The sequence below is a fragment of the Anser anser genome (genome assembly GCF_964211835.1).
Source record: "Anser anser genome assembly, chromosome: 1".
Lineage (NCBI taxonomy): Eukaryota > Metazoa > Chordata > Aves > Anseriformes > Anatidae > Anser > Anser anser.
The window spans coordinates 16,905,804-16,931,196 of record NC_139720.1 but is presented as its reverse complement, the minus strand read 5'-3'; the positions used below and the strand labels follow the sequence as shown (position 1 = coordinate 16,931,196).

Below are 25,393 nucleotides of genomic sequence, written 5' to 3'. Positions count from 1 at the left end.
ACACTGTGTAACAAAGTGCTTTGACCACTTCAGAATGAATGAACCTCCTTGTTTTAGGGAAGCAGCAAGAGAGGTGTGAGAGTAGCACAGTACCTGAGCCTTCTGAGCCACATCTAGAACAAGCTGAAACTTTTCAGATACCGTCAGGTCCTCTTTCGGGGGTTCCTTGGGCAAGAAAGAGAGACACTCAATTAATTTTCAACTCAGATGAAACTGGTATTTTACAGAACTCCTCATGAGAACGTGACCCCTCCACATTCTTGGCAACAATAGTCTCACTTTAAACGATCTCTAAATCTACCAAGTTTCTCCCATTGTTTTAAATCTACTGATTATGTCATACTGATGGTTATCTTTAGCTATGAATGCTTTTCCTCCGTGACATATGCAAATATAGTAATATGACACTGCGAAAGACACAGCAAGTCTTTGAAGCAATGCAGTTACAATGGCTTTCAGTCTCCACCATAGACCTAAACTGACTTATTTCCGGCCTAGCACAGAAATGTCATTTTTATAGAAGCTTCACAACTCTTATTTATTTATTTTAAAATAATCGAGTATTGGCCTTTTAAAAGTAACAACATTATCCTGGAAGCAAGGCCAGATGATAATTCAGGTTGGAAGGGCCCACAGTAGGTCATCTAGTCCAACTCCCTGCTTATAGCAGGGTACATAAGTAATACCTCCAAAATGTTGCTAAGGAAAGAGACTGCAAGGCTTCTTGAAGATCCCACAAGATCTAACGTGTCCCAAGCTGCTACATTAACATTTATTGCAGAAATGTGATTCAAGTGCAGAATATGTTATGGTGAAGCACTCAAATGTAAGAGTGCTGTTACTAAAGATTTCTAAATTGCAAGAGAGAGAAAAAGAAGTTGTAGTGTCTTTACATACACCTTACTATTCGTTCCTGCCTCAACTAGCCACACAAACACACGGGAAGGTTTTGAAGGTGCAGCTTTTAACATAGACATACAGAACAAACTGATCAAAGACTTACCACGGGTTCAGAAACTTCAGGCACAATGCTCCACTGTATTCTCCAACCCCTAGAAGTTACGGAAATAGTTAAAGATAGCAAGTATTTCTTCTCCACCTGCCAACATGGATTGTTTGCAAGAGGTTAAAAAGCAGTTTTCTGAAATAAACTCTTACGGTTTAAAAAGAAAACAAAAATCAAATGAACCACCACGTAACAAAAGCACAAGTACTCAACCACAAACAGCTTTAAATGTATATAAATTATTTTTAAATGGTACTAGCTAGGTAGATATTGCATAGAATCAGGTCAATTCACAGAGGATTTTTTTTTATGTGAACAAAATTGTATCAACTTATTCAGGAGTTTATTTCCTCCTATTAATTTTCAAAGAATGGAGTGTCAGATAGTAAGTGCCAATTAGGAAATCAGAAAATGAGTTAACAATATGCACACTAAAAGGTCTAAGGGGGTTGAAACTAGATGATCCTCGAGGTATCTTCCAACCCAAGCCATTCTATGACCTTATGATACTCTGAATACTGTTGAATAGTTTTATTTTAGAAATTTTAAGTGTTGAAGGATTTGTCTGATAGCACATAGCATCATTTATGATGACCCAAGTCAAATTAGGAGACATTTCTTCTCAGAAAGAGCAGTCAGGCATTGGGATGGGTTGCCCAGGGAGGTGGTGGAGTCACCGTCCCCGGAGGTGTTCAAGGAGAGGTTGGACGTGGTGCTTAGGGACAGGGTTTAGTGGGTGACATTGGTGGTAGGGGGGTGGCTGGACCAGATGATCTTGGAGGGCTTTTCCAACCTTAATGATTCTATGATTTTATTATTCTAAGTCACAGAAAATAAAGATAATTCCTTAGTGTAGACAAAAATTATAGAACTGAGTAATGAAATCAGTTTGAATTTTACCTTGTTAAGCTGAATTCACAACATCAGGAAAAATAACAGGTTATGAGTCGATAATAAATAATAATAATAAAACAGATTTCAAGCAACGTGTTACAAGAGAATGATCTAGTATTTAAGTAAATACCTGGCTATGAGGTAATTTAGGGACAACCTCAAAATTGCTAAAAATAAGAACATAGGAATGGCCCAGCCATGCCATACAGCATTCATGTAAATCTGCAGATTCAGAAAAAGAAAAAAAAGAGATGTGGATTACAAACTTGGGTACAGTGAGTCATAGACTGTTTCCCACTGTACCACAGAATCATGCAACTCAGATCATGAACATTAATGGATTTTAGCCAACCCACAACTGACAACAGCCCTGCATTCATGAATGTTAAGTTAAAACTGTAAGATTGAACCAAATCTCCAGAGATAACACTTAAATAGTTCTCAGCCACTTGAGAGACTGAGTATTTCCCAGGCTGCAATCACATGATGGTGCAGAAGAAAAGAATGAACCTTCAAGTCTGTGAATCTGCCACGTGAACACGATAGGGTCTAACCTCATCTAAGGCAGCCGTTGTAACGGCACAGTAGAAGAGCAGGAGTTATGACAATTGTACCCTTACAGGGCAACAGGACAAACTCACTGCATTACTTCAGGTCAATTAAATCCCAAACTCTTTACCAACTTAACAACAGTGGGACAGGCTCCTCCTCAATATTCTCTCGACTGTGTGGTGCAAAGCAGCATTCAACAAGGCTCTGTAACTTACAGGGGTGGATCACGGTGGTGAAAACGTCACACACCTTTTCATTAAGAGGCTCATCCTGACAAAGTTAACTAAAACTACTGCTAACAGTTTTCTTTGACATCTGAATATTGTGTCTATATCATGACCAAAAGAATTTAGATCATTTAATTAACAAGTAGAAGAAAAAAATTAACAAATTGAAACTCCACTAAATAGTTATATCACAGCAGTATGCAAACTTCCTTACATAGCCCTGTGGGAATACTTAAATTTAGTTCATGCGAATACTTAAATTTAGCTCACAGACCTCCTGTTGGCACATTAAGCAATACTCAAATCAAGACACTTTGTCTCTCATCACTAACTATGATCCTAATCAATGGAAAAGAGCACTGCTGGTGAAGATCCTTCCTATCAAATATAGCCTCTATCAGCATTTCAGCTCTAGAAAAGGAGAGATTTTGCAGATGCAGAAGAAACCATCAATTTATAGGACAGGGAGACAGGAAGCAAGGAACATGAGAACAATGCCCTGATTGTTCTGTTATTTTAACAGTTACAAAACAAACCAGAATACACAATTGAAATGGCTTTGAAATACAATTAAAGCATCAACTACATGGTATTTTGTGTTAAATGTAATTCCGCTGTTTGATTTGACTTGAACTGTAGCACACCCCTACTCATATATGGTATTTTCAATGAATTTCAGTAGATAATACATTTTAAAAGTTCTTATTACTCCTGGAGGAATTGAATAACTTACAATAAAGGCAATAGCAGAAGTGTAGATAGAATACCAGTCTGATAAGGCAGAAAGATTCTTCACAAAATTAGTAACGGGTTTGGCACCTCTCTCTAAATAAAATGGAGAAAAAAGCACAATTGTTAGAATTAGCTGACAATGGTGTTAAATCACTTGTAAATGGTAAACAATCAAATCAGAAAACAGGAATATTCAAGACATGTAAATGTAAAAAGGCTTATCCAAATTAAGGAAAATGAAAACTTAGAGACCCATCAACGTAACTGAACAATTAGTTGAGTAATACATTTCCAAAAATTTAAGTGTCTTATTCAAGACAAAGGCTATGTCTAGACTCTTAAATACAGACCAAATAAATAAATAAATAAATAAGAAAAATCAAGCATAGCATTATCTTTACAAAAGTTAACTTGGATGCCAACAGCAGTCTGTTCTGAGCTCTGTTCATACCACCTCCAAAGAGCTCGGCACAGGTCAGCTTGTCCTACTGTAAAGCAAGGTAAATTAGCCTGACTGGACTCCAGGTCACCAAGGAGCAATTCACTGCTACTCCAAAAAAGCCAACTCCAAACCAGGCTAGGTATCTCTTGGCTGCAGTCAAACTGTTAGCACTTTGCTGCTTACTAAGCCAGGAGACAGAGGGCCTCACTGCCTGAGGGCGGTTGTCTCTCACCTCTGCAGGCCTTTGCTCTTGCTGGGTGACAGATCTGTGCAGGGAGAGGCGTTGCTCCCACATGCTGATGCACACAGTCAGCTGGCAACAGCAAGAGCTCCCTAAAAAAGACTTGTCCTTTACACTTTCTATTCCGATATCCCCTTTTACTACTTAGCTAGGAACACAGGAAAATAGGAAGGGGCTTTCGCAAGATGACCTTTGCTTACTCCACTAGCAAACGCTGATTTTTGCCTTTCCTGCTGAGAAGAGCGGAGACTCCCCTTGCGGGGGGGGGCCCTAGTAGTACCCACCCTTGTTTGCAGTACAGCTTACAACTTTGAAAGGCTTTCCTCAAGAGAGCCTGCCACTTGCTGTCCTAGTTTGTTTGACTTGAAATGCAGCTAGCCTTGATGTATTCCCTATGGGAAGCGATTAAACAGCGAGACTTCCTTAAGCATCAGTGACACAAACAAAGCAGCGGATGAAGCAAGTGGAAGGGGCAGGCTCAAGGCACCAGAGGAGGCCACTGACTCGAGCACTGCTTCCAGCAGTTCTTCCCATCTGCTCTGCTCTACCAACACCAAACCTGCAGGGAAGGTCAACACTTGGAGCCACTGGTGACAGAAAGGCCCTTGAGAGGTCTCGGTGGCAGTCAGGCACTCTTGGACAACAGGGATGTAGATTTTGTGGCTCACCTGGTGGTAGTTAAGAACTACTCAAAGCTTAAGCTCAGCGTTTGTTTTTTAAAGCTATTCCTAAAGGCAATGCCCACCCACCACAGAGAACAAGTCACAAGCGTTCTCCCAAAGGAAATTATTCTAATACTGGTGTTCATTCTGAGGAGAACAAAACTCAAATTACACAGAGATTAAAGACCTGTATTTTTCTCCTCCCTACAATACTTTAAAACCTCAGGACATAAATTAGCCTTTTTTTTTCAGGATAGCAATTCTCTGTTGCACAGAAGGTTAAACTACTTTGTTTAACCTGCAGTCACCCATCCTCCACTTTCCAAAGTAAGTTATCAGCTCTCAAAGAGAAAGAAATGCAAGACACGCTCAGGGTCTGCATGGTCCAACCCTTCCCCCTTTGAAAGCATGAGCTAAAAGCTTAGCAAGCAAACTACACGCAGCTCAGGCGTAGCTTATGGGCAGTGACTTTTGCCACTGGAAAAATAGGCTGTTCTCACTCATTACATGTTTACACATTTTTATTACCACTGCATTTTTAGTTCTGAGATACTCTGTAATTCAAGATTAAAGGTAAGTTCCTACCACTGCTCCTCTAAGTTACTTTGTACTCCAAACATACAGGATTTCAGGATTTGTACTCAATAATTCAGGATTTCAGAATCATTTCTGCTTATGGACTGGCAGAAATATTTCTGAACATCAGATTTTGCATGCAGCAGTCCTCCCAACAGGGTTACTAAGAACTACTTTTACTTGCAGAAAATAAAATATTTTTAAGTACTTACTTAATCTTCTCATATTTTCAGTCAACCTGAAAAAAATAAAATTAACTTGTTAAATAGACTACTGGTGAGTTATATTAAAATGCAGTTGATACACATTTGGTCTCTGAAAAACTGCTCACAGTCATAACTTAAATGTTTGTGCATAGAGCTTCATTCTTGCCTGCTGTGAAGTGTTTCTAGTGGGTAGTATAGACTATCAAGCCAAAAACTGAAATGTAGAAGCTCTCCAGCCTAACTAAGCCTTTGGCCACACTTTTTGAGAAGTACATGACAGAATCTGCCAAATAATACCTTCTATTCTACCTTAGACCACAGACAGACTTCAAATTTCATGTTTCAGCCAAGGTATTGACAAACCATTTGAGATAGCTCAGTATCTTCAGTTTCATTACTTTTTATAGAAACACTTGCTCAAACCACATAAAAGGTTGTGTTGTGTTTTTAAAAGAAAAAAAAAATAAAGAAGCAGCAGCGACTTGTAAAGAAGCCAACAATTTCTTACAATCACGTTAGAGATTTACCTTCTAGCACTAAGTGGCTCCTCTGTTTCCACTGTATTTTCCTCTGGCTGAAATCTGAAGTCCTCAACATACTCCCCAAATTTGTCACAAAACCACTTTTGGAGTCTTGAACATACTGTATGACTACGCTTATCTACAAAAAAAGAAGCACTATGTATCAGGATATTACATGAAAACATCACACAAAACCTGCATCTGTTCCCATACGCTATGTTTCACAGCTATTTATGCTATTTTGGTAACAGCATTTCTGTCCTTCACTACTACTTTTCATGGAAATTCACTATGCAATCTATTTCTGCCGTTTCACCGAAAGAGAGATTATACCATACTTATAAAAGATGAACTAAAGGTGATTCCTGCTTCCAGCAGGAGCTTTGCTGTAGGTACAGCACATGGGAGCATCTTATTACAGAAGTACAAGAATTACTTAAACACTCCACACAAGTGCGACTTTTTAGCAAATGCTACAAACGTTTTCCTGCGTTCCTGTAAAGAAAAGACTGCCCTAAGTCTCAGCACTCCTATGGTGCTGAAGGGGCTGCTAGAGAAAAGTAAGTGTAAAGCAAAACCCTCCTGAGCAGAGAACAGGACAATCACCTTACAGCCGTGCTAACTGGAGAGGAAAGAGTTTCAGTGGAAGTCTGGAACACGGCAAAGCAGTGCAGGGGAGAGCAAACCAAACATCTGGTGTTACCTCTAACTTGGAAAATCACTTTCTAGCAGCAACAGACAGACTGTTCTTTGGAAAGGACGGTCAATAACACAGTGTAAGAAAGAGATGGGTCACAACTAGGACCTAACTTAGCACAGAACTCCATAAAATTAACACATGATTAATCAGAGGCATGAAAGACTGATCAGCCAACTATGGCTGCCCGAACTACCCTTTCTAAGCATACAGAAAGGGTAAGAAAAAGCATACAAAAGCGTAAGAAAAAACAACCAGGCCTCGGAAAACAGGATAAAAATATATATTAATGTGTGACAGTGAACTAAGAAAACCAAGGACTTCAATGCCAGTTCACAGCTGAGAAAAAGCTTACGTTTGAAATAAAGAACATGAAGTAGCTTCTCACATGCTAATAATACTTGAGGTAGTACTGAGAACAAAATTTTGAGCATACAGCATGACAGATAAAAATGGCAAGCTGTAGTTCACAAAAAAAGACAGTACTGACATTACGGAAGTACATGAGAAACAATTTTAAATACTTCATTCAATCCACAGACTTAAAAGTCTAACTGGTACCGTAAGAATCAAAGTTGTGGTTTTGCAGTAAAAAATTCCACTAACCTTTTATATTCAAAAGTGGTTGTGCAGTCACAGCAATGGGGAATGTTAAGCAGATAAGGGGACAGTGGAAGATCCCACTGTTCCAAAATAAGGAATATGGCTAAGAAAAACAAGATGATCAGTGCGAAAACAGTAAAAACAAAAAGAACAGGCCCTCTAGTCACAAGAGAAGAAGGAAAAAAAAAGGGGGGGAAGGAGAAATGAAAGATTCATCAAATAAAATTGTACATATATGGCATAGTAAAAGTGTCAAGTAGGTTGTGAACCTGTAGTACTCAACCAATGAAGAAACAGGGGAGGAATTAAGTGTCAGGTAATAGGGAATATAAGGTTATGATATACTTTTGCTGTGTGCTCCTGCTTGCAAGACGCCCGCCATTGCAATTGCAAATAAATTAGCTTCACAGAAGACCCTGTCCGAGAAAATTATTGAGAGATTTCTCACAGTACTCTTAATCAACAGGTGTGGGAAGAAAACTCAAGTGTTCTGAAAGATTGAGAACCTGTCTGTTACCTTAGTTTTTTCAGATACTATTCCATTTATAATGAGCAGCAGCTTGAGAAATGTGGAGGTCTTAAAAAATTTAGTAATTCATTTAAGCTTATTCCCTCTACAGAATGTCTTTTCTTTTAGAAAAGAGAAGTATTACCATTAATGGCATAAAAGAGGTTTTGCAGTTGAGAATGAAACAGGACATCTTTCCTATGTATTGCAGCTGTTTTCTGATTAGTTGAGGATCAGCTAGGTGTGCAACAATAATAAAGTCAGGCAACAACAGTTCATTACATTCCTGAAGGCCTTGTAGCATAAAATAGTTTCCTTGCTCAGGCATACAAAATCATCCACAAAGAGTAAAAGCAGAATCATATACAGAGGTAAGAAACTGCTCAAATGCTCTTTCATACTTGGCTTCTTCAGAAGTCTGCTTCAGGACGCAGGAAGTTCTTCTGCAACATTTGATTTTCTGGAACAGCTTCAAAAGAAAGAGGTGAAAAAAAAGATCTGACTGCATCAAACTGCTCATACAGATTTGACCGAGATTACCTGTTCCATTGGCTTGTGTCTGTGGCTTTGCAGCTTGCTGTGTTGCAGGCACCTCTTCAGCTCTACAAAGAAAACAGAAACAATATGAAATGCTACAAGTTAAGAATTTTAAGAGAAAACCAAGTTTGCTCCTTATTGCAGGATTCAAAATATTCACTGCACACTGCACTTAGGATCCAGAGAAAGACCATCATGTAAGGCAAAGTGCGTTTTAGCCATTTTGTGTCACCAACAGCTCAGTCTGATCTTCCAGCTACTGAATATTTTAGTATCAATTTTCTTGCATTACTTCTGGTTTTGCATCATAGATTCATTGCAATGCCTGCCAGGAAAACTCTTCAGAGTCCTGACTTTTCCCACAGTAATAAATGAAAAGGGATTCCGTATTGCAAGTTGATAACCACAGTGCTAGAACAAAATCAGTTTAATACATGAACCCTGAATTCTGCCACTGTTACTGCAATCAACACCACTCATCTTTGCAGTGAGAAGAGCAGATGTCAAGAATTATGTTCAAATGTTATATTGTAAGCTCTTGAAGTGCAAAGATACCAACCCAAGATAAAAATATCTTTTAAAAAATGCAAAATTTAAATAACAGTGTGAAAACCATAGACAACAATGTGATAAAAATACATGGCAAGAACCAGGCACCACTGGTCACATCTTTCAAACAGGTTAGGAACAATACTCTCATTTATTACAAGTAAGTAGATCATGGAAAATACGAATGCCTTGGCCATTCTGCACATGTGCAAGGCTTCAAATTACATTTGCAATATCCATAGCCTCCAACTGCTAAAGTGGCTTGATAACACTTCAGGCATCAGTCCAAAAGCCTTGAGCCATCCATGAAGATATGCTACAGCAAGATTTCTCTAATGAAGCAGCAGCTTTGACAACATAACACCAGCTGCAGCAAGGTTTACTTGACACAGTTGTATGATGGAAAAGTTTACTAACTGAACTTAAAAATGTGCTAGTTGCATAATTTCAATATCACTTATTTAGCAAACCATGTAGGTGCTTTCAAATATTCCCTTCATCTTTCAGTCCTCATGAAGGGAACCAAGTGGGATGCAGGTCAGCAAATGGAGAGCAGGAGGAGGGATCCCACTGCACTGGGCTGATTACAGAATATATAAGTGGATTTATAGGTATCTCTCTGTTCCTCCGAGAAGTACATGAGGAAAAGATCTCACTGTATTGTCTGCATATGGAAAAGGCCATTCTGAATTCGTGCACTCCAAACGAGTAAGATGGAAAAACCACAGGACTAATTGCCTCCCTTCCTCCCTTAGCACTCCCCATATTTAATGAACTTTCCACATCCCAGTTTATTTCTAAAAGGAGCACTTAGAAATAATTTATTAATTTATAGCTATAACTGGACATCTATCAGGGTGAGTAGCCGAATTCAATGGCTTCTGCTTTTCACCTGTTTTCAACTCCTCTGCAGGATTTTTCCATGTTGCTTCTGTATTTGCAGCAACTCTTCAAACCTTTTCAAAAGCCACCTGAATTCTATCAGTTTATTTTTTTCTAACTAAATTTACATTTGGGCTTCTCCGCTGTCAACTTTGCACAGACTGTTATACAGCAGCGGCTTGTCTTCCTGGATCACACTCCTTCCAGCACATCAAACGGTTACACCATACAGGTGGGACATTTTTAGTCACAATCTGTCACTGCCACCGTCTCTCATTAAAGACACGTTTTGGCAGAAAGGATGTAGTCATTCACGGGCAGGAGGCAATTACTCGGCCTGCTCCCGTTGTGCAAGCTCGCTGAGGGGATGTCACACCTGAACGGCTCTGGTGACAGAGCCAAGATGGGATCCCACAGCCACCACCCGTCGGAGCCTTCAGGCTGGGCCTTCCTTTCACACACTGGGGTATATTTTCAGAAGCAGCTCAGCGTCATTACTCCCTACGTTTCTTGGAAAAAAATCAAGAAAAATCTCAGCCAAAAGCAGTCTTGAATACCAACCTTACTGGGCTCCCTCAGTGGCATGTGAGGGTTTGGCCTTGGCCACTCGCGGTGTTTTTTTTTAATCCTGTTCATTTCTTTTTTTTTTTTTTTGGCAATGTCTTACCCGCCATCTGCCTGTTACTCTTTCCCCACGAAGAACCTGACCTTTACGAATCATCAGGTTAATGATAGCTCATTACTGCACCTGTGAATCAGGTTATAATTAGCCACCTCAGACAGATCTGGTCCAGGAAGCTCAGAATTCATTCTTTAGGCTTGCACACCCACTGGGCCCAATCCTAAAACCAGGTCAAATCAGCCACTACTGAAAGACCTTTGACAGAGGGCAGGAATTATCATTCCTACAGTTTCTGAACCACTCTTCATGCCAGAGAACAGTTAGGAGGCTAGAAAACACAAACCATCCCCAGAGTCACAGAATCACAGAACTGTAGGGGTTGGAAGGGACCTCCAGAGATCATCGGGTCCAACCCCCCTGCCAAAGCAGGTTCCCTAGAGCAGGCTGCCCAGGTAGGCGTCCAGACGGGCCTTGAATATCTCCAGAGAAGGAGACTCCACAACCTCCATGGGCAGCCTGTCCCAGTGCTCCGTCACCCTCACCATGAAGAAGTTCTTTCACATGTTGGTGAGGAACTTCCTGGGCTCCATCTTGTGGCCATTGCCCCTTGTCCTGTCCCCACAAACCACTGAAAAGAGTTTGGCCAAATCCCTCTGTCTCCCACACCTCAGGTATTTATACACATTGATAAGATCCCCTCTCAGTCTTCTTTTCTCCAGGCTGAACAGACCCAGTTCTCTCAGCCTTTCTTCATAGGGAAGATGCTCCAGGCCCCGTATCATCTTTGTGGCCCTCCGCTGGACTGTCTCCAGGAGATTCCTGTCTTTTTTTGTGCTGGGGAGCCCAGAACTGGACACAGTACTCCAGGTGAGGCCTGACCAGGGCAGAGTAGAGGGGAGGGATCACCTCCCCTGACCTGCTGTCCCCGCTCCTTTTAACGCATGCCAGGATCCCTTCTTGGCCACCAGGGCACACTGCTGGCTCAAACTGTTAGAGCTATTCAAGACTGGTACAAGTATAATGTTCAAAAATGACAAGCACACATCAGTGAGGCTCCCACTCAATGCTGCCCCAGAGAAACATCTAGAATGGTGCCAAAGTGTTATTTTTGTAGGTCCAAAAGTTAAGAGAGCCTTGACACTGAACTGCTGGCCATTTATCCTCACTAAATATTTTGGGTTTGTGCATCTTTAGCCTTGACTACAGCTGTGAGCTGAACAGTATGTGAAACAAAAGAGTCTCTCCAACAGTTACGTGAAGACCTGACCCATTGCACAACAGCTATTGGGCTGTTCTGAGCCATATTCAGAGCAATTTTCCTACACACTAGCTCCAAGTACTGAGCTCACAAGCAACCCATCATCATTCTTTGGACAGCTTTTGTGGAAGCCAGTCAAGTCTGTTTTATCTGTGTAACTGTTACTGCTCATGGACGCATATATGCTTCCAGGACGAGCACATTCCAACCTCAGAAATGTAAAAATTAAACATAAAGGAGGTATTTTCACAACCTAGTTTAAACACAACTCACTCAGGTATACGTGGCTCCTTAACCTGAGGAGTTGTCACAAAACTGAGTTAAAATATTTTCATGTGTTTTCCATCTCCCTCCCATTAAAATACACCGAACGCATCATAAGCCTTTGTTGTCCTCACAGATATTCCACGTTTTACATGGCTAATGTCCTACATTTGTAGTGTCAGAAACAAAAGACAGGCTTTCAGAAGAAATGTCATCAGCCCAAAGTTGTACAAGATCTAAATGTTTGTGGCCAGAGGTTAAAAAAAAAAAAAAAAAACACTCTTGACAGGAGGTACTTCACAAGTAGATTTGGTGACAGGCTGCTAAGTTAAAAATAAAGACACACACAGTTCAGCCAACTGGGTTTGTCAGCAATCAAGTATGTTAGCAATCCCAGTGCAGCACAGCAGCCAAACTTTTGACCCGTGTCTCAGCTTCTTTCTACCTGTGCGGAGTCCCAGCCGGACAGGTATCCTTCCAGCAGGGAACGTCTCCAGGCTCCAGAGGAATCTCCACTGCCATCTGAAGCATCTTCTCAAGTGACAAAGTCAGCTATACCCAAAGCATTGCGTGTGTGGAAGATGATGCCTTTTAGCAAAAAGGCCAGGAAGAGTCAACAAAAATAAGTGGTACAGAAGAAAGAGCGGCTTGTGCAGGAGCACTGTCTATTCTTCCTTAAAAATAGCTCACAATGATACTACTAAAAGGTTTGTACAAGCCACAGCATGTTGGTAGGTGTTATTACAATACTTTTTTTCATTTTGTTTAGTGTTTTTATTTTTTCAAACTGTGTAATGGAGCTGGCTCACAATTTGTAAATAAGGCAGCAGCAGCCTACAATTTACACTAAACAAGTATTACTCACACAGACTATTCCAAATTATTTATGCATTGTTCCACTAACAAAATGTCATCGACTTCAGCTGTTGTACCAAATGCTGGGCTGTCCCAAAGCATCTATGGAAAACTCTAACTGAGGGCACGTTTTTGAATGCTCAGACATACAGACAATGAACACCATGACAAACAAACCCACTAAGCATCCTTTTCTTCCACTCCTCCCTGCAAGCAATTCAATGAAATAAGCCCATGTTCTGCACACACAAAATAAACAATCTACACTGTTAATTCATTGTTTTCTCCCTGATGAACATTTTGCAGCATGTATTTATATGGCTACATGTATTGATCTAGTTCACAAATACTTCTGAATAAAGCAACAATTAAAATATTTTTTACACTACAACATGCTTTGCTTTTCATTTGCAGTTCAATGCTGTAAGCAAAACAGAATACATGCAAACATTTTTATATGCATATCTATTTAAAGATTATATGAAAAAATACCTGAGACACAAGGCAAATTTGGTTTTGTTGACTTCAATACAGATAATGACTTTCTGGGGTCAAGCTGCTTAATAAAATTAAGTTTCTAGTAAACATAAGTTTGGCCTATTACGTGCTTGATTGTGTCAACCAACACCTTGCCTGTAGTGCTAACAGAACTATTTTAAAATGCCTATAGCAAAGTGAAAACAGATAAAAAGCAGTGATAAAGAATTTCACACAACAGAGCACAATTTATGAAGAAGCCTAGGCAACCTGAGTTTTCTTCTGAGTATAAACTGGGAAACTCTTTGAATGTATTTATTTTTGTTACATATACCTGCCTGTCCAAAAAAGGTTAGAATATTAGCAAGACTAGTCAGAAAAAGACTTGGATAAAATGGATAATTGGCTGAAAGTGCAACTCGAGCTAAAAGGGCTCATGTCATCCTTAGGATATCTAAATGGGAATACAGCACTGGAGAGGACAGGTCATGCCACCTTAGTTTAATAGTGGCACACCTGCAAGAGATTTGCTCTGATTATGGTTATCTACAACCCAACAGGACACAGATGTTGACACTTGAAGAAGAAACACTGAAAGAGCTAAAAGAAAGCCTAAAAGTTTGATAAACAAAGACCAAACTCTTTTCTCTGTAAAACACACATACTCACAAGCCACAGTGGGCCATATCAGACCCTGAACCATCCTCATTACTCCCTGTAAAGAGGGACTCAGCAGGCTGCAGTTTGGGTACCTTCTTGTAGAGGAAGTGCTGGCAGTCCTCATCCTTCTCCAGGACTCTCAGCAACGATGGGATCATTTTCCCCCTTCCGGGATGGGTATGACCTAGAACCCAGGTGTACCTGCTTTCAGGAGAAAGCCTAAAGGCCAGAGTTGATAGTGTGACCTGTACTGTGCTCAACTACAAGCATGTGGAACTTGCATCTCAACCACCTTCAAGGGAGCACATCAGAGACAAGAAGGAGTCCTGAAGCATCAGTTTTATACACCAATAGAAGAAAGGACCAGTCATTGCTTTGTACTGCTGCTACAGAGCAAGCAGATATTCTCAGCGTGGGAACAGGACCAAGTTTGTTCCTCTTCCACTGCCCCCAGTAGTCGACTCAAACAAAGGAACATCAGTCTAGACACAAACTGGAAATTACATGAGTATGCAGCCAGGCCAACCAGCACAGGAGACAAAAATGCACTCACGCTTTCCAGCTCTAAGAGCAACTGTAAAATGTCAGAAAAAAATCCCCAGAAAACAGAGCTATGCAGATCGCCTTCCAAGTGCAAGATCGCAGCCTGGCTTGGGAACAGACTCCTCTGTAAGGACCTTGCAGAACCCCTTCTAAGCATGCGACTTAGCAGCTCAGGTCAGGAATGCACATGGACCAATCTTCCATGGAACCAGCGATTTTGGAAGACTGTCAATATAGTCAGACAAAATACATCAGACAAAACAAGTCTAACACTGTCCTGGGTTCTGAGAGTAAGAGGGAGGGCCTAATTCAACTGGTGTATAAAGCCTTGGTGAACCCACACTTTGAATACTATGTGAACTCAGTCTCTTCATCTTAAGACACAAGAGTTAAAGAACGGTAACCGAAGCGATGAAAGGAATAAAGTACTCTTCAGAAGACACCAGAAAAGCTGGAACTCTATAGTCTGCAGAGAAGAGACCAAAGGAGGTACGTAAGCTGAATGCTGAAAAGTTGTTCGCCAAATCTCACAATTCTGTAACTCTAAGGTATGTCTTGAAACCACTAGGAAATCCGTTTAAAAACAAACAAACAAACAAAAAAAACATACAATTGCTTTTTTGTGATCAACAGTGAGCTTCTGTAACGTATCACCTCCTTAGCTTCCTGTGGTAGACAGCACTGGCATGTTAAAAAGGGGACTAAACAAATTCATGGATAACAGGTCTGCAAACAGAGTCACAAGTAAAAAGGCAATGATATACCTTCAAATACCCCTCACACAGTGTTCATGGATGCTAGAGGAGTAGGAGATAAATAGATCACTGAAAGCAAGTGGGCTCACGTGTTCCCCATAGACAGCTCCCATGTCCTTGCAAGAGAATACCAAGGGATATGGACTGCTGACCTAACCAGGAAAAGCATTTTTATGCTCAGAATGAGTACAGAAGTAGGCAGCAGGCTGGGAAGACTTCATATAACATTCAGAAACCTCATATCCAAGCAAAAAGTTTTACCTTTTTTTTTGTCTTGCTCATCACCTCCAAATAACTGACAGTGTTTACTGCACATGATTACTAAATCAGCCTGCACTATTTAGTGTTGACAGTAGTCGATGCTGAACCACAACTCCTACTGCTCAGCCAAGTAACATCAGCTACTGCTGAGGAAGATAATGTAGGCAACTACATATGCAAGTGGGTTTGGACCAACAAGGCCACCAAGCAGCTGCTGTGGTTCTAAGATCTAAAGTCCGTACTGTAAGGTAGACCAAGGAGAGACATCATCAAACGTGATGCTTAGCAGCACCACGGAGGATATCCTCAAAGCTGAAGGGTTTGGGGGATTATTGGATTATGGGGAGGCACATATCCGCTTGCCAATGCAGTGGCAAGGAAGGCTCAAATTTCAGTGACTTCCACACATTTAGGTCTGTGGTGTGGTACTGAGATGTCCTTGCTGTTGTTAGAAGAGGAGTAATACAGGCTGAGCAGTCTGGAGATGACAATGTTTGAAGAGGCAAAGCATATGCAACGTCCTGGCACAGGCTCTGGCATTCAGCAGCACACAGTGCGCACTGATATCTCCAGGTAGGTAAGATCCAAGAGAAAGGGCATCAAAGACAGTGGTATGAAGAATATCTCAACCAGACAGCTGTCAGGACACCTCTGTAGCTATGGCTGTATGTGTGGTCAAGCAATGTGGGAGTACTTGTGTGTACAAGATGTACATGAAAGCACAGACAGCTTCTCTCTGTAAGAGCTACTCATTTATTTTAAGAGAGCCCAGGCTCGAAACGGATGTTTTCATCAAAACTCCTCATTAAGAGAGTCTGAGACCTCAAGTGGCTTTTAGTTATAGAGTGAAGACATTTCTCTTACCTTGCTTTAAGTACTTCATTGACTTTTTGTTCTAGTTCTAGTCTCCTCTGTCGTTCCTTTTCCAGCTCTTGCCTTAATGTTTCAGCGTTTGTTTCTTCTCTCAGCTTCCTGAGTTCCTCCTCTATCAATTAGGGGAGAAGAAGATTCAGTTATATTGAAGAAAATTAAAACCTAATTATGACAAATCAGGTATTTTTCTTTGTTTGCTTGTTTTTTCCATTTGTGTTACAGTGAATATGTCCACCATAAAAAAAAAAAAAGGTAATCAAGAGTTAGAAAGACTTTGCAAAAAGCACACAGGTGTATCATGTACAAAATGTTAATTTTGAATTGGCAAAACAAGAAAAACAACAACTTTAAAGTTTTCTTTTATAGATGGTAAGTCCGTGTAATCTATCTTTATCTAAATATAACTTCACATACCCTTCATTCCCCAAAGAAATAATCATCAGGAAAGGTTGTTTGTTGTTAAATATGTTGTGTCTCCCCCACACCCCTAATATTTATGGCTAGGAAAAAAAATATACATACACTCATAAAGTCATACGATGCTATGCAACCCTCTATCCATCAACTCCTGGCACTCTTATATTTTTATACAAGTCAGATGGGCCCGTTAAGAAACTGAGTACATCACAGTTTTAAGAATGGGTTATGAGATGGAGAGCTAAGTTCAGACTTCTGTCTTTTTACGAAGTTACAGTCTGCCCTACTAACTTCCAAGGAGTAACTTATATATGTATGTATGTATAAACATACATATGTGTGTGTATATATATACATATATATATATACACACAGGCATTTCCTTTCATGAGCACAGTATCAACTATGCATAAGGCTTTTTGTAGCTAATTATCTTTGCTTTTTGTCATTGGAAGCGTTCTTGTTCATGACCTTATTTTAGTCTAGAGCTACACAAAGGCTAGCTATCAGTGATCACTTTGCCCAGATGGGCATCAAGAGATGACAAAAAGAAGATTGGGAATCTCTTTTGTTTTTTACCTTTTTTTTTTCTTTTGGATGACAAAATTACTCTATTTTGTGTTCTCTGGGCTCTTTTTTTTAGTTCAATTTTGACAGTAAGCAGTAAAACAACAGAAAATACTTGCTAATTGTACTATCAACAGAGACACACGGGTTCAAACTTTACATAGTTTTACATGATTCGTATATTATGTTGTACCCTACAGCAACCTCTTCTGTTTCTTTGTATACATTTTCTCATAAATCTTAAATAATCTGATGATTTTGATGTTTGAATCTTTCTCTCTTCAATAAGTATGTGTTTTGAGAAGGTCAGAAATCCTACTGCAAATACTCAGAAGATCTGATAAATTCTCTATCCCCTCCCTACAGGAGGCCCTTATGCAGTATCTCAGATCATTTTATCTGCTGTGCAAGCTAGGCGGTGGTAGATTATCTGTATTCCTGCGGCACTAAGGGCTTTAGAGCACAGAATTAGAAGAGAGGGAAGAAGACAGATGAATTGAGAGGACAACATGATGTGATGTGTTACACTGTGAGGCTACAGGTTGAATGCCATTAAACTGAAAGGAGTTTGCTATCATCTCATCACTGATGCTTTGTTAATGACCCCAGAAAGGAGAGCTGGAACACAGAAGCCACCTTATCCTCTAGCAATTTGTACTGGGTTTACATGGCATGGGTTTGGTAGCAGGGGGCTGCAGGGGTGGCTTCTGTGAGCAGAGCCCAGCAGCTGCCCCATGTCAGATCAGAGCCAGCTCCAGCCAGCTCCAGAAGGGACCTGCCACTGGCCAGAGCTGAGACAGTGGCCGACACTGGTTGGGCCTCTGGGAGAGCAGATTTAAGAAAGAAAGAAAAACACTGAACAACAGCAACTGGGAGAGAGAGGAGTGAGAAGCAGCCCTGCAGACACCAAGGTCAGTGCAGAAGGAAGGCAGGAGGTGCTCCAGGCACGCAGCACAAGTTCCCCTGCGGCCTGTGGAGAGGCCCCTGGTGGAGCAGGCTGTCCCCCTGCAGCCCATGGGTCCCACACGGAGCAGATCTCCACGCTGCAGCCCGTGGAGGAGCCCCCGGTGGAGCAGGTGGATGTGGCCTGGAGGAGGCTGCGGCCCATGGAGAGCCCCCGCAGGAGCAGGCCCCGGGCCGGAGCTGCAGCCCGTGGAGAGGAGCCCACGCAGGAGCAGGGGTCTGGGGGGAGCTGCCGCCTGTGGGGGACCCGTGCTGGAGCAGTTTGCTCCTGGGGGATGGACCCCGTGGTACGGAGCCATGTGGGAGCAGTTCTTGAAGAGCTGCTGCCCGTGGGCAGCCCCCGCAGGCTCAGTTCGGGCAGGACGGCATCCCGTGGGAGGGACCCCACGGGGAGCAGGGGCAGGGAGTGACCGTGAAGGAGTGACGGAGATGAAGTGTTAGGGACTGACCGCAGTCCCCATTCCCCGTTCCCCTTCACCACTCAGCAGAAGGAGGGAAAAGAGGGTGGATGGAGGGAAGGAAGGAATTTTTAGTTTGCTTTTAGTTTCTCACTGTTCTAGTCTGCTAGTGATAGACAATAAATTATATTAATCTCCCTATGCCAAGTCTGGTTTGCCCATGATGATGATTTGCTGAGTGATCTCCCTGTCCTTATCTCAGCGCTTGAGCCCTTATCATTGTATTTTCTCCCCCTTTTCCTTTGAGGAAGAGGAGTAGCAGAGCTATTGTGGCGGAGTTCAGCTGCCCAGCAAGGTAAAACCACCACACAACTAAAACTGAAGTTTATTTCCAAGACCATAGTATGTTATGGCATGGTACAGAAGGAAGCGTGGATGGTTGCAGCAGGTATTCTCTCCTGTAAATAAACAGACACATATAGACGTAAAGGCACACCTACACACTGAGCTGTTCCTAATTACGTGTCTACAAGCAATTTTAATTCCAACAAGAAAACTGTGTTTATGATTAGCCTGCCCTACACTTTCAAGAGCTTGCCTTGTTGCGTAACGAGAGCATGCAGCAGCTGAGGGGAAACATCTGTTGCAATTCAAATTATCACGATGGTATCACAAAGTTCCAAAAGGGATGTTATCTTCTCAAACCATTAAAGGGAAAAAAAACCCTCTTTGTTAAGCACTTTTAAAAAAATAAAAAAGAGGAAATGAATATGCATCGTGTGTACATAAGAAAACCACAAGTAGTGTAAATTAACCTCAGTGCTCTTGAAAGTCTACACAGATCTTCCAGCTTCCTTAATACCAGTTGTTCTGATTACACTATATCTTGTTCTATTAAAAACAAAATCCAGAAACTCAAACACTAGGAGGACAAGAAGAGCAAGAGATACAGAATTGCTTTACACAAAGAGGAAGAGATAAAGGGTGCACAACGAACAAGGTTGAACTCCTACAGAAGAAAACAAAAAATACAGCATCCGATCATTGGGACTCATCAGAGCTTCGCTTTGCATGGCATTCTCTAACGCCCAAGTACAAGACTTTGCAATTTAAACCCACCCCAGTTTTGGCCTTTCCCACTCTTTAAGGCAGCATTGTTGCTACTTTGGCAGCAGTGTGGGTCTGGCATCATAAAGCCTCCGTGCCTGGTTAGTTAAATACTCTAAGTTTCCTAAGCAACAGAAACCACAAAGGAGAGGGAAAAAAACAAAACAAAACAAAAACCCACTGTCTTTCCTTGCTCACTCCCCTAAAATAATCTACAGTTTGGCTAAACTGAACTAAGTTTACAAAACAAAAAAAAAAAAGACACTTCTCTAGAAGAACCCATGAGAACATTTCACTATGGAAGTCTTAACACAATGCCTTATCTATTGAGCTTTACAGGTGTGTATCCTCCTCGATGATGAGAAAAATGTGATCCTTGCATTTCGTCTTCAGACAGGCAGGGTACACATAAAGGGTCAAGCTTCAGGTCCAAGAGTAATCAGCTTCCGTAATTTCCCTCTCAGGCCTGTCAATCACAGCTCCCTATCTCATGCTGGACAAGAAACATTACAAGAGGCTTAGTGCATGGCTTAACTAGACGTGCAGGTGTGATCCTGCAAAAACGCTTTAAATCCTCTCTAAACAAAGTCAACTTGTGTAGAAAAAGTAGGAAAATACCTGAATGCCACGGCACTTGCAAAAATAAGATTTAGAAGTCTGTAAGACTAGGCAACAATGGCAACAATAGTGTTTAAACTACATTAACCTGCATGTTATTATAGTGCAAACCCTAGTAAAGTTGACCTCATGGGAAAGGCCATCATCAGCAATGTATCTCACAAGTTACCAAAAAAAAATATATACACACATATATATATATTTCAGTTTTTCTACAGCATTTTATCCTCTATTAGTTATAACACCACTGTCACATCTGCACTCTAAGGATTTGGTCATCTGCATTTAAAGATTTAACAACTCACAAGGTTTAGTTGCTATCACCTAACCGTTCAAAGACAAGCTACGTAGCATTTCATCGCAATGCAGTAATCGTTGAATAGTATGCCATCAGCCCCTAGAGCAACTGAAAACTTCCAGTTTGCTCCTCAGAATACACAAGCTTGTTGTAAGAAATGTTTTGCTGAAAAGCTCAAATACTAAAATATTTAGTTCAGAGAGACCAAACAAAATCTGAGTAGTATTTAGAAAAGAAAGATGCTACAATAGCCTTGGAAGGCACGACACAGTAAGTTGGATTTCTAATTCAATCCTGCATGTGCAGTAAAGCGGATGTCTCCCTTAAGACAGGGATTGGAGGTGGATTAGGGAGTCTCCTAGTAGCTGCTTTACATAATAGCAATCCTTTGTAGGCCTACAGGTATGGTGCAAAATCCTCCCGTAGGACAAAGTGACAAAAAATTTCTTCTGGAGAAGAGCCTAGAGATCAGGCTGTAAACTGCTGTGTACAGATACCAGATCAGTTCATTGTTAGATCAAAAGAGACCAAGTTAAAAACTACGAATGCCAAAAATCATACATGTATCCTGTCATATTTACATAGGGAAACTCAGTACTTAATAAGAAATAAGTAACTGTTCTACACGTATGTTAATTATGGCAAATCTTCCTGTAATCCTCTGCACATTGCTAGAGTTCAAGTATGTTGTCTGATTGGTACTAAACACACCAAATCCCAACCACACACCATCAAACTGGATCTCATCAGCAGTGCTGACGGAGCCAGAGTTATCTCCAACACATAAAGTTTCTACCCTTGCCAGACTCCCAACTCTTAGGCAAAGCCAGTATTTTAAGTCTGTCCCAAGTAAGCCAACTGTACGATATTACAGACAAAATGTTAGAAGTCTGAAAATAGATACATTTTTATCTCCATAGATATTGAAAAGCCTTTTTTCTTTATCCGTAACTGCAGCAGTAAAGAACAGTGCTGTGACACATATGGAAATGCTCCACCATGTGTCATAAAGCAAAGACACATACAAAGAACACCACCTGCCCAGCAGTGGTCATGGAGGAAAGACCCACCAAAAAGTAGTAATTCAATAACCTGCTGTTTCTGTTTATAGTTATTTTGTAATTCATGTTGTCTTCCGCAGGCAAGTTCACAATTCACAGCTATAACTGGATATAGCTTAATTGTGTACCGTTTATGACCTGTTCTTCGAATTTCTGCCTCTCCTCCTCTGCAAGTCCTTTCCACTGGCGACCTGAGAACCACAGAGACTCCAAATAACGCATTAGCCTTTGATACCAGACATCACAAGACATTCTTCTACTTTGCATGAGAGATGCTTGAAAAGGGCTTACCAAGGACACTGTTCCAGCAGCTCCATTTTATCAGCAGTTCTTTCTTTAAGTCACCTCTTGAGCACATGCCCTTTCAAGCTCAGACTTCTACACTTCTACATGGGAAGAATGAAGCTCACCTGCTTAGGAGACTACCCTTAGCACTCTAAGAAGGAAGAACCAAAACACCTCTCCTCTCAAGCCCAAGAGGCCAGGATTATCATCTAAGCCTTCCTTTGTCTTGTGTGCTTAGGTGGTCACTTGCAAAACAGATACCAGCCTTGTTGCTCTTCATAGATCTTCTCCAAGAAGACGGACAAGGAGTGGTCTGGAAAGTCATCTGAGCTGACAGAGAGCAGCAACAGTGGGAATAGGGTGGAAGATGCACCATGTGGTGTTATCACAGGTTTACAAATTCCTTCCTACTATAAAAATGTCAGATACTATAAGCAAGATGATTCAGTACAATACTGTAAGCTGACGGCATTTAAAGCACAAGAAGAGATCTTCATGGTGTTTTTAGCAGCTAAGTATACTGTCCGGTAAAGGTAGGAACCCAAATTATTTTGACTTTTAAGTCCCACAGTCTTTTTTTCTATTTTCACTGTTATCTCTGTATACCAACAAACTAAAGCCAACCTATCTTTTCCTCTAGATTTGTCTTTATTTTTCTATTCCCTTTAATTCAGAAAAAGACACAACTGAACTTAGTAAGACATAATGATGAGTTTCAGCATCACTGATCCCTCTTTTGCCAAGTGCTTCCTCCGAATTTGTTGGTAACTATGATTTATGAGGACTAACACCATGTAACGCCATTTAATTTTATATCAGTAGGAGAAAGGGGGGTTATATTCTGTTAAACTGAAGGAGAAACTCTCAGACTTTGGCTAACTCAGAGCCTATTCTTTATGACAACTCAGGCACACAGATGATGGCTATTTTTTCCCTATTTATCTTGCCACAAATATTTCGTGAAGCAACATGAAGTAGACCCTGTCATACAAGCACATTTAAGCAGCTGCATCGAGTGAAATTGAAGAGCTACTTAGCCCAGCATCCTGGTTTGATGATGGTGAGGAAGAGGTGCTCTTCCACAGGCACAAGAAAGACTTGCAGCAGTGCCCTCCCAACCTCCACCTACCTGCAAGTTCAGGGAATCCCTCTGCCTGGGGTGCCACCACTCTTCTAAGGTGGAGTGGAAGTGCAGCCAACATTTCAGCATCAGAAAGAGTACTATAGAAAAACTACTTCCAGTAAGTTGCAACTACAGTTTCCTCTAAAAGCACAGTTCAAGGTGTCGGCATTATTTAGAATAATAAAAGCCATTTAAGGGCTCAGATTCATCTATGCAACCTTCAGCAGTTGGTGTTACAATGAAAATTTGCCACAGCAAAAGTGAAGTTTTGTTTTTTGTCTTACTTATTCAGCACTGAGGAGTTGTAGGTGAGCAAAGAAACCCTCATATGGATAAAGTCAAATCACAAGTAAATGCAAAAACCAACCAACCAACCAAAAATCCCCACCTTGCATGATCTACTACTGTAGAAAGATCAAAACTCATTCGCTGCACATTCAACTACTTTTCAAGAACTCTCATTCCTCCTGCCTCAAAAACTTCTTTTCATATTGTTCTAAAAGACTTACCCTGAACTATTTTATCTTCAGCTGATCTTTGCTCAACTATGTTATCTGTGAAGCATAGAAGAAAATAATGATAAAGAAAATTGAATGTATGTTTTTAATCCAACCAACCTATGCATGGGGACAAAAAGTAAGACATTCAAATGCTAATAAGATAAAGGGAAAAAAAAAAAAGAGTCAGCAAAGCTGGAAGACTAAAGGAAGAGCTTTATTTTATTCCTTTTGAAAATATCTTGCTTTGTCAACTCAATGCTTTTTCTTTGTGGTCAGATCTCGTTTGCTTGCAAGAGTCCTTCATGCCGAAAGAAGGGGGAAAAGATTTTCTAATGAGAATACAGCTGTTACAAGAAGCCAGAAAAGCAGCAGGATGCATTAAAGATGAACTACATCTATCTAATGCATATCCTTTTCTCCTTCCTACCGCATTTTATACAGGCATTTTGGTAGCGTGGAGAAATGAAATAGTCACAGATTAATAAAAAAGAAACACACACAGACATTTTCACCATAACCTTTCTCCAGCACACATCAAACTGAGAAACAGTCATGTTAATTCACTTTAAGAAAACCTAACACAAGTTTGGCAGATAAACAATCCTCCTTTCTCCTTTTTTCTCTTTTTTTGTTTGTTTTTCCATCATTCTGTTGTGCCTCTGCTTTCTCAAAGGCAGAGTTCCTGCTCCAGTACTTGCAATAAGCATAGCTTTTGGGGACCAGTTTTGGAGTCTCTTAGCATACGCCTACAGGAGCTCAGACGGGGAGCAGCACGGCCTCCCTCTGTGCTTGCTGGTAGGAAATAAGCCAACGCTGATCCAGAAACAGCGGCAGGGGGGCAGAGCCTGAACTATCAGCCTGCTGCTCAGCTGTACGACATTCCTTATCTCAACAGCAGAGTTTTATGTAAAGCGTTCCCCTGTTTCATGTGATCAGGAAGCCTACTTCTAACAGTGCTTCTTATTTGACAAGATCTTCTACTGTGCAAACTGGTCTAGCCTACTCCCTCACCATTCCTCTTGCATCCCACTTTGAGTGGGTGAGGTTAGAAAGAACTCAGTTGTCATTACTACGGTACGTACAGAATAATTATGCTAACAAGTGATTAGTTACTTTACATTTACATACAGTGTTCTCAATGGAGCTTTATTATGTTATTATAGACACAGAAGAGACAGGATCATTTCACCTGTATTATGGATTTTAACTTTCAAAAGCTTCCTGAAAATATGCCAACTATCTTAAAAATCAACAGCTTACTGAGATAGACTCCCCTCTCAAAACATCAAGTGTGAAGCTCTCTATTGCTAGATACACTTTTGTCAGCTTAAAAGTCATGAGAACTACTGCTGCTCTACGAATTTTCAGAAATTTCATAAAATAAAAATGTCACAAGAGTTGCGGATCCATCTAAAATGAAGGGAGCTGTGAAAAATGTTGTCGCTAGTGCAGGAACTGTTTTCACTCCTTGTTTTTGGCAGAAGAAGCGAAACAGGCTATAAACATTTCAATGCCTGGCTCAGAAATAGCAGCAGACTCTTCCACGACTTTTGTGTTACTAAGCCGAGCAGGGAAGGGCAGGTTCTGCATGGAGCTCCCAAAATCTTTGGCCTGGTTATACAAAAGGAGCAGGCACAGCAGTGCTCAGTGCTG

The 25,393-nt window shown here is 40.9% G+C and overlaps 1 protein-coding gene across 3 annotated transcripts in view; it reads right to left on the bottom strand.

Moving 5' to 3' along the window:
* GRAMD4 (GRAM domain containing 4) overlaps nt 1-25,393 on the bottom strand; it is a 76,372-nt gene that overhangs the window by 12,393 nt on the left and 38,586 nt on the right. For all 3 annotated transcript variants that reach the window (XM_083822426.1, XM_083822428.1, XM_083822427.1), the window contains exons 4-11: nt 16,395-16,515; nt 8,408-8,469; nt 6,066-6,198; nt 5,545-5,570; nt 3,413-3,504; nt 2,031-2,122; nt 1,004-1,052; nt 94-165 (exon numbers count right to left, since the gene is read on the bottom strand). In XM_083822426.1, coding sequence (XP_083678552.1) covers nt 94-165; nt 1,004-1,052; nt 2,031-2,122; nt 3,413-3,504; nt 5,545-5,570; nt 6,066-6,198; nt 8,408-8,469; nt 16,395-16,515 — 647 coding nt within the window. The remainder of the gene's footprint in view (nt 1-93; nt 166-1,003; nt 1,053-2,030; nt 2,123-3,412; nt 3,505-5,544; nt 5,571-6,065; nt 6,199-8,407; nt 8,470-16,394; nt 16,516-25,393) is intronic.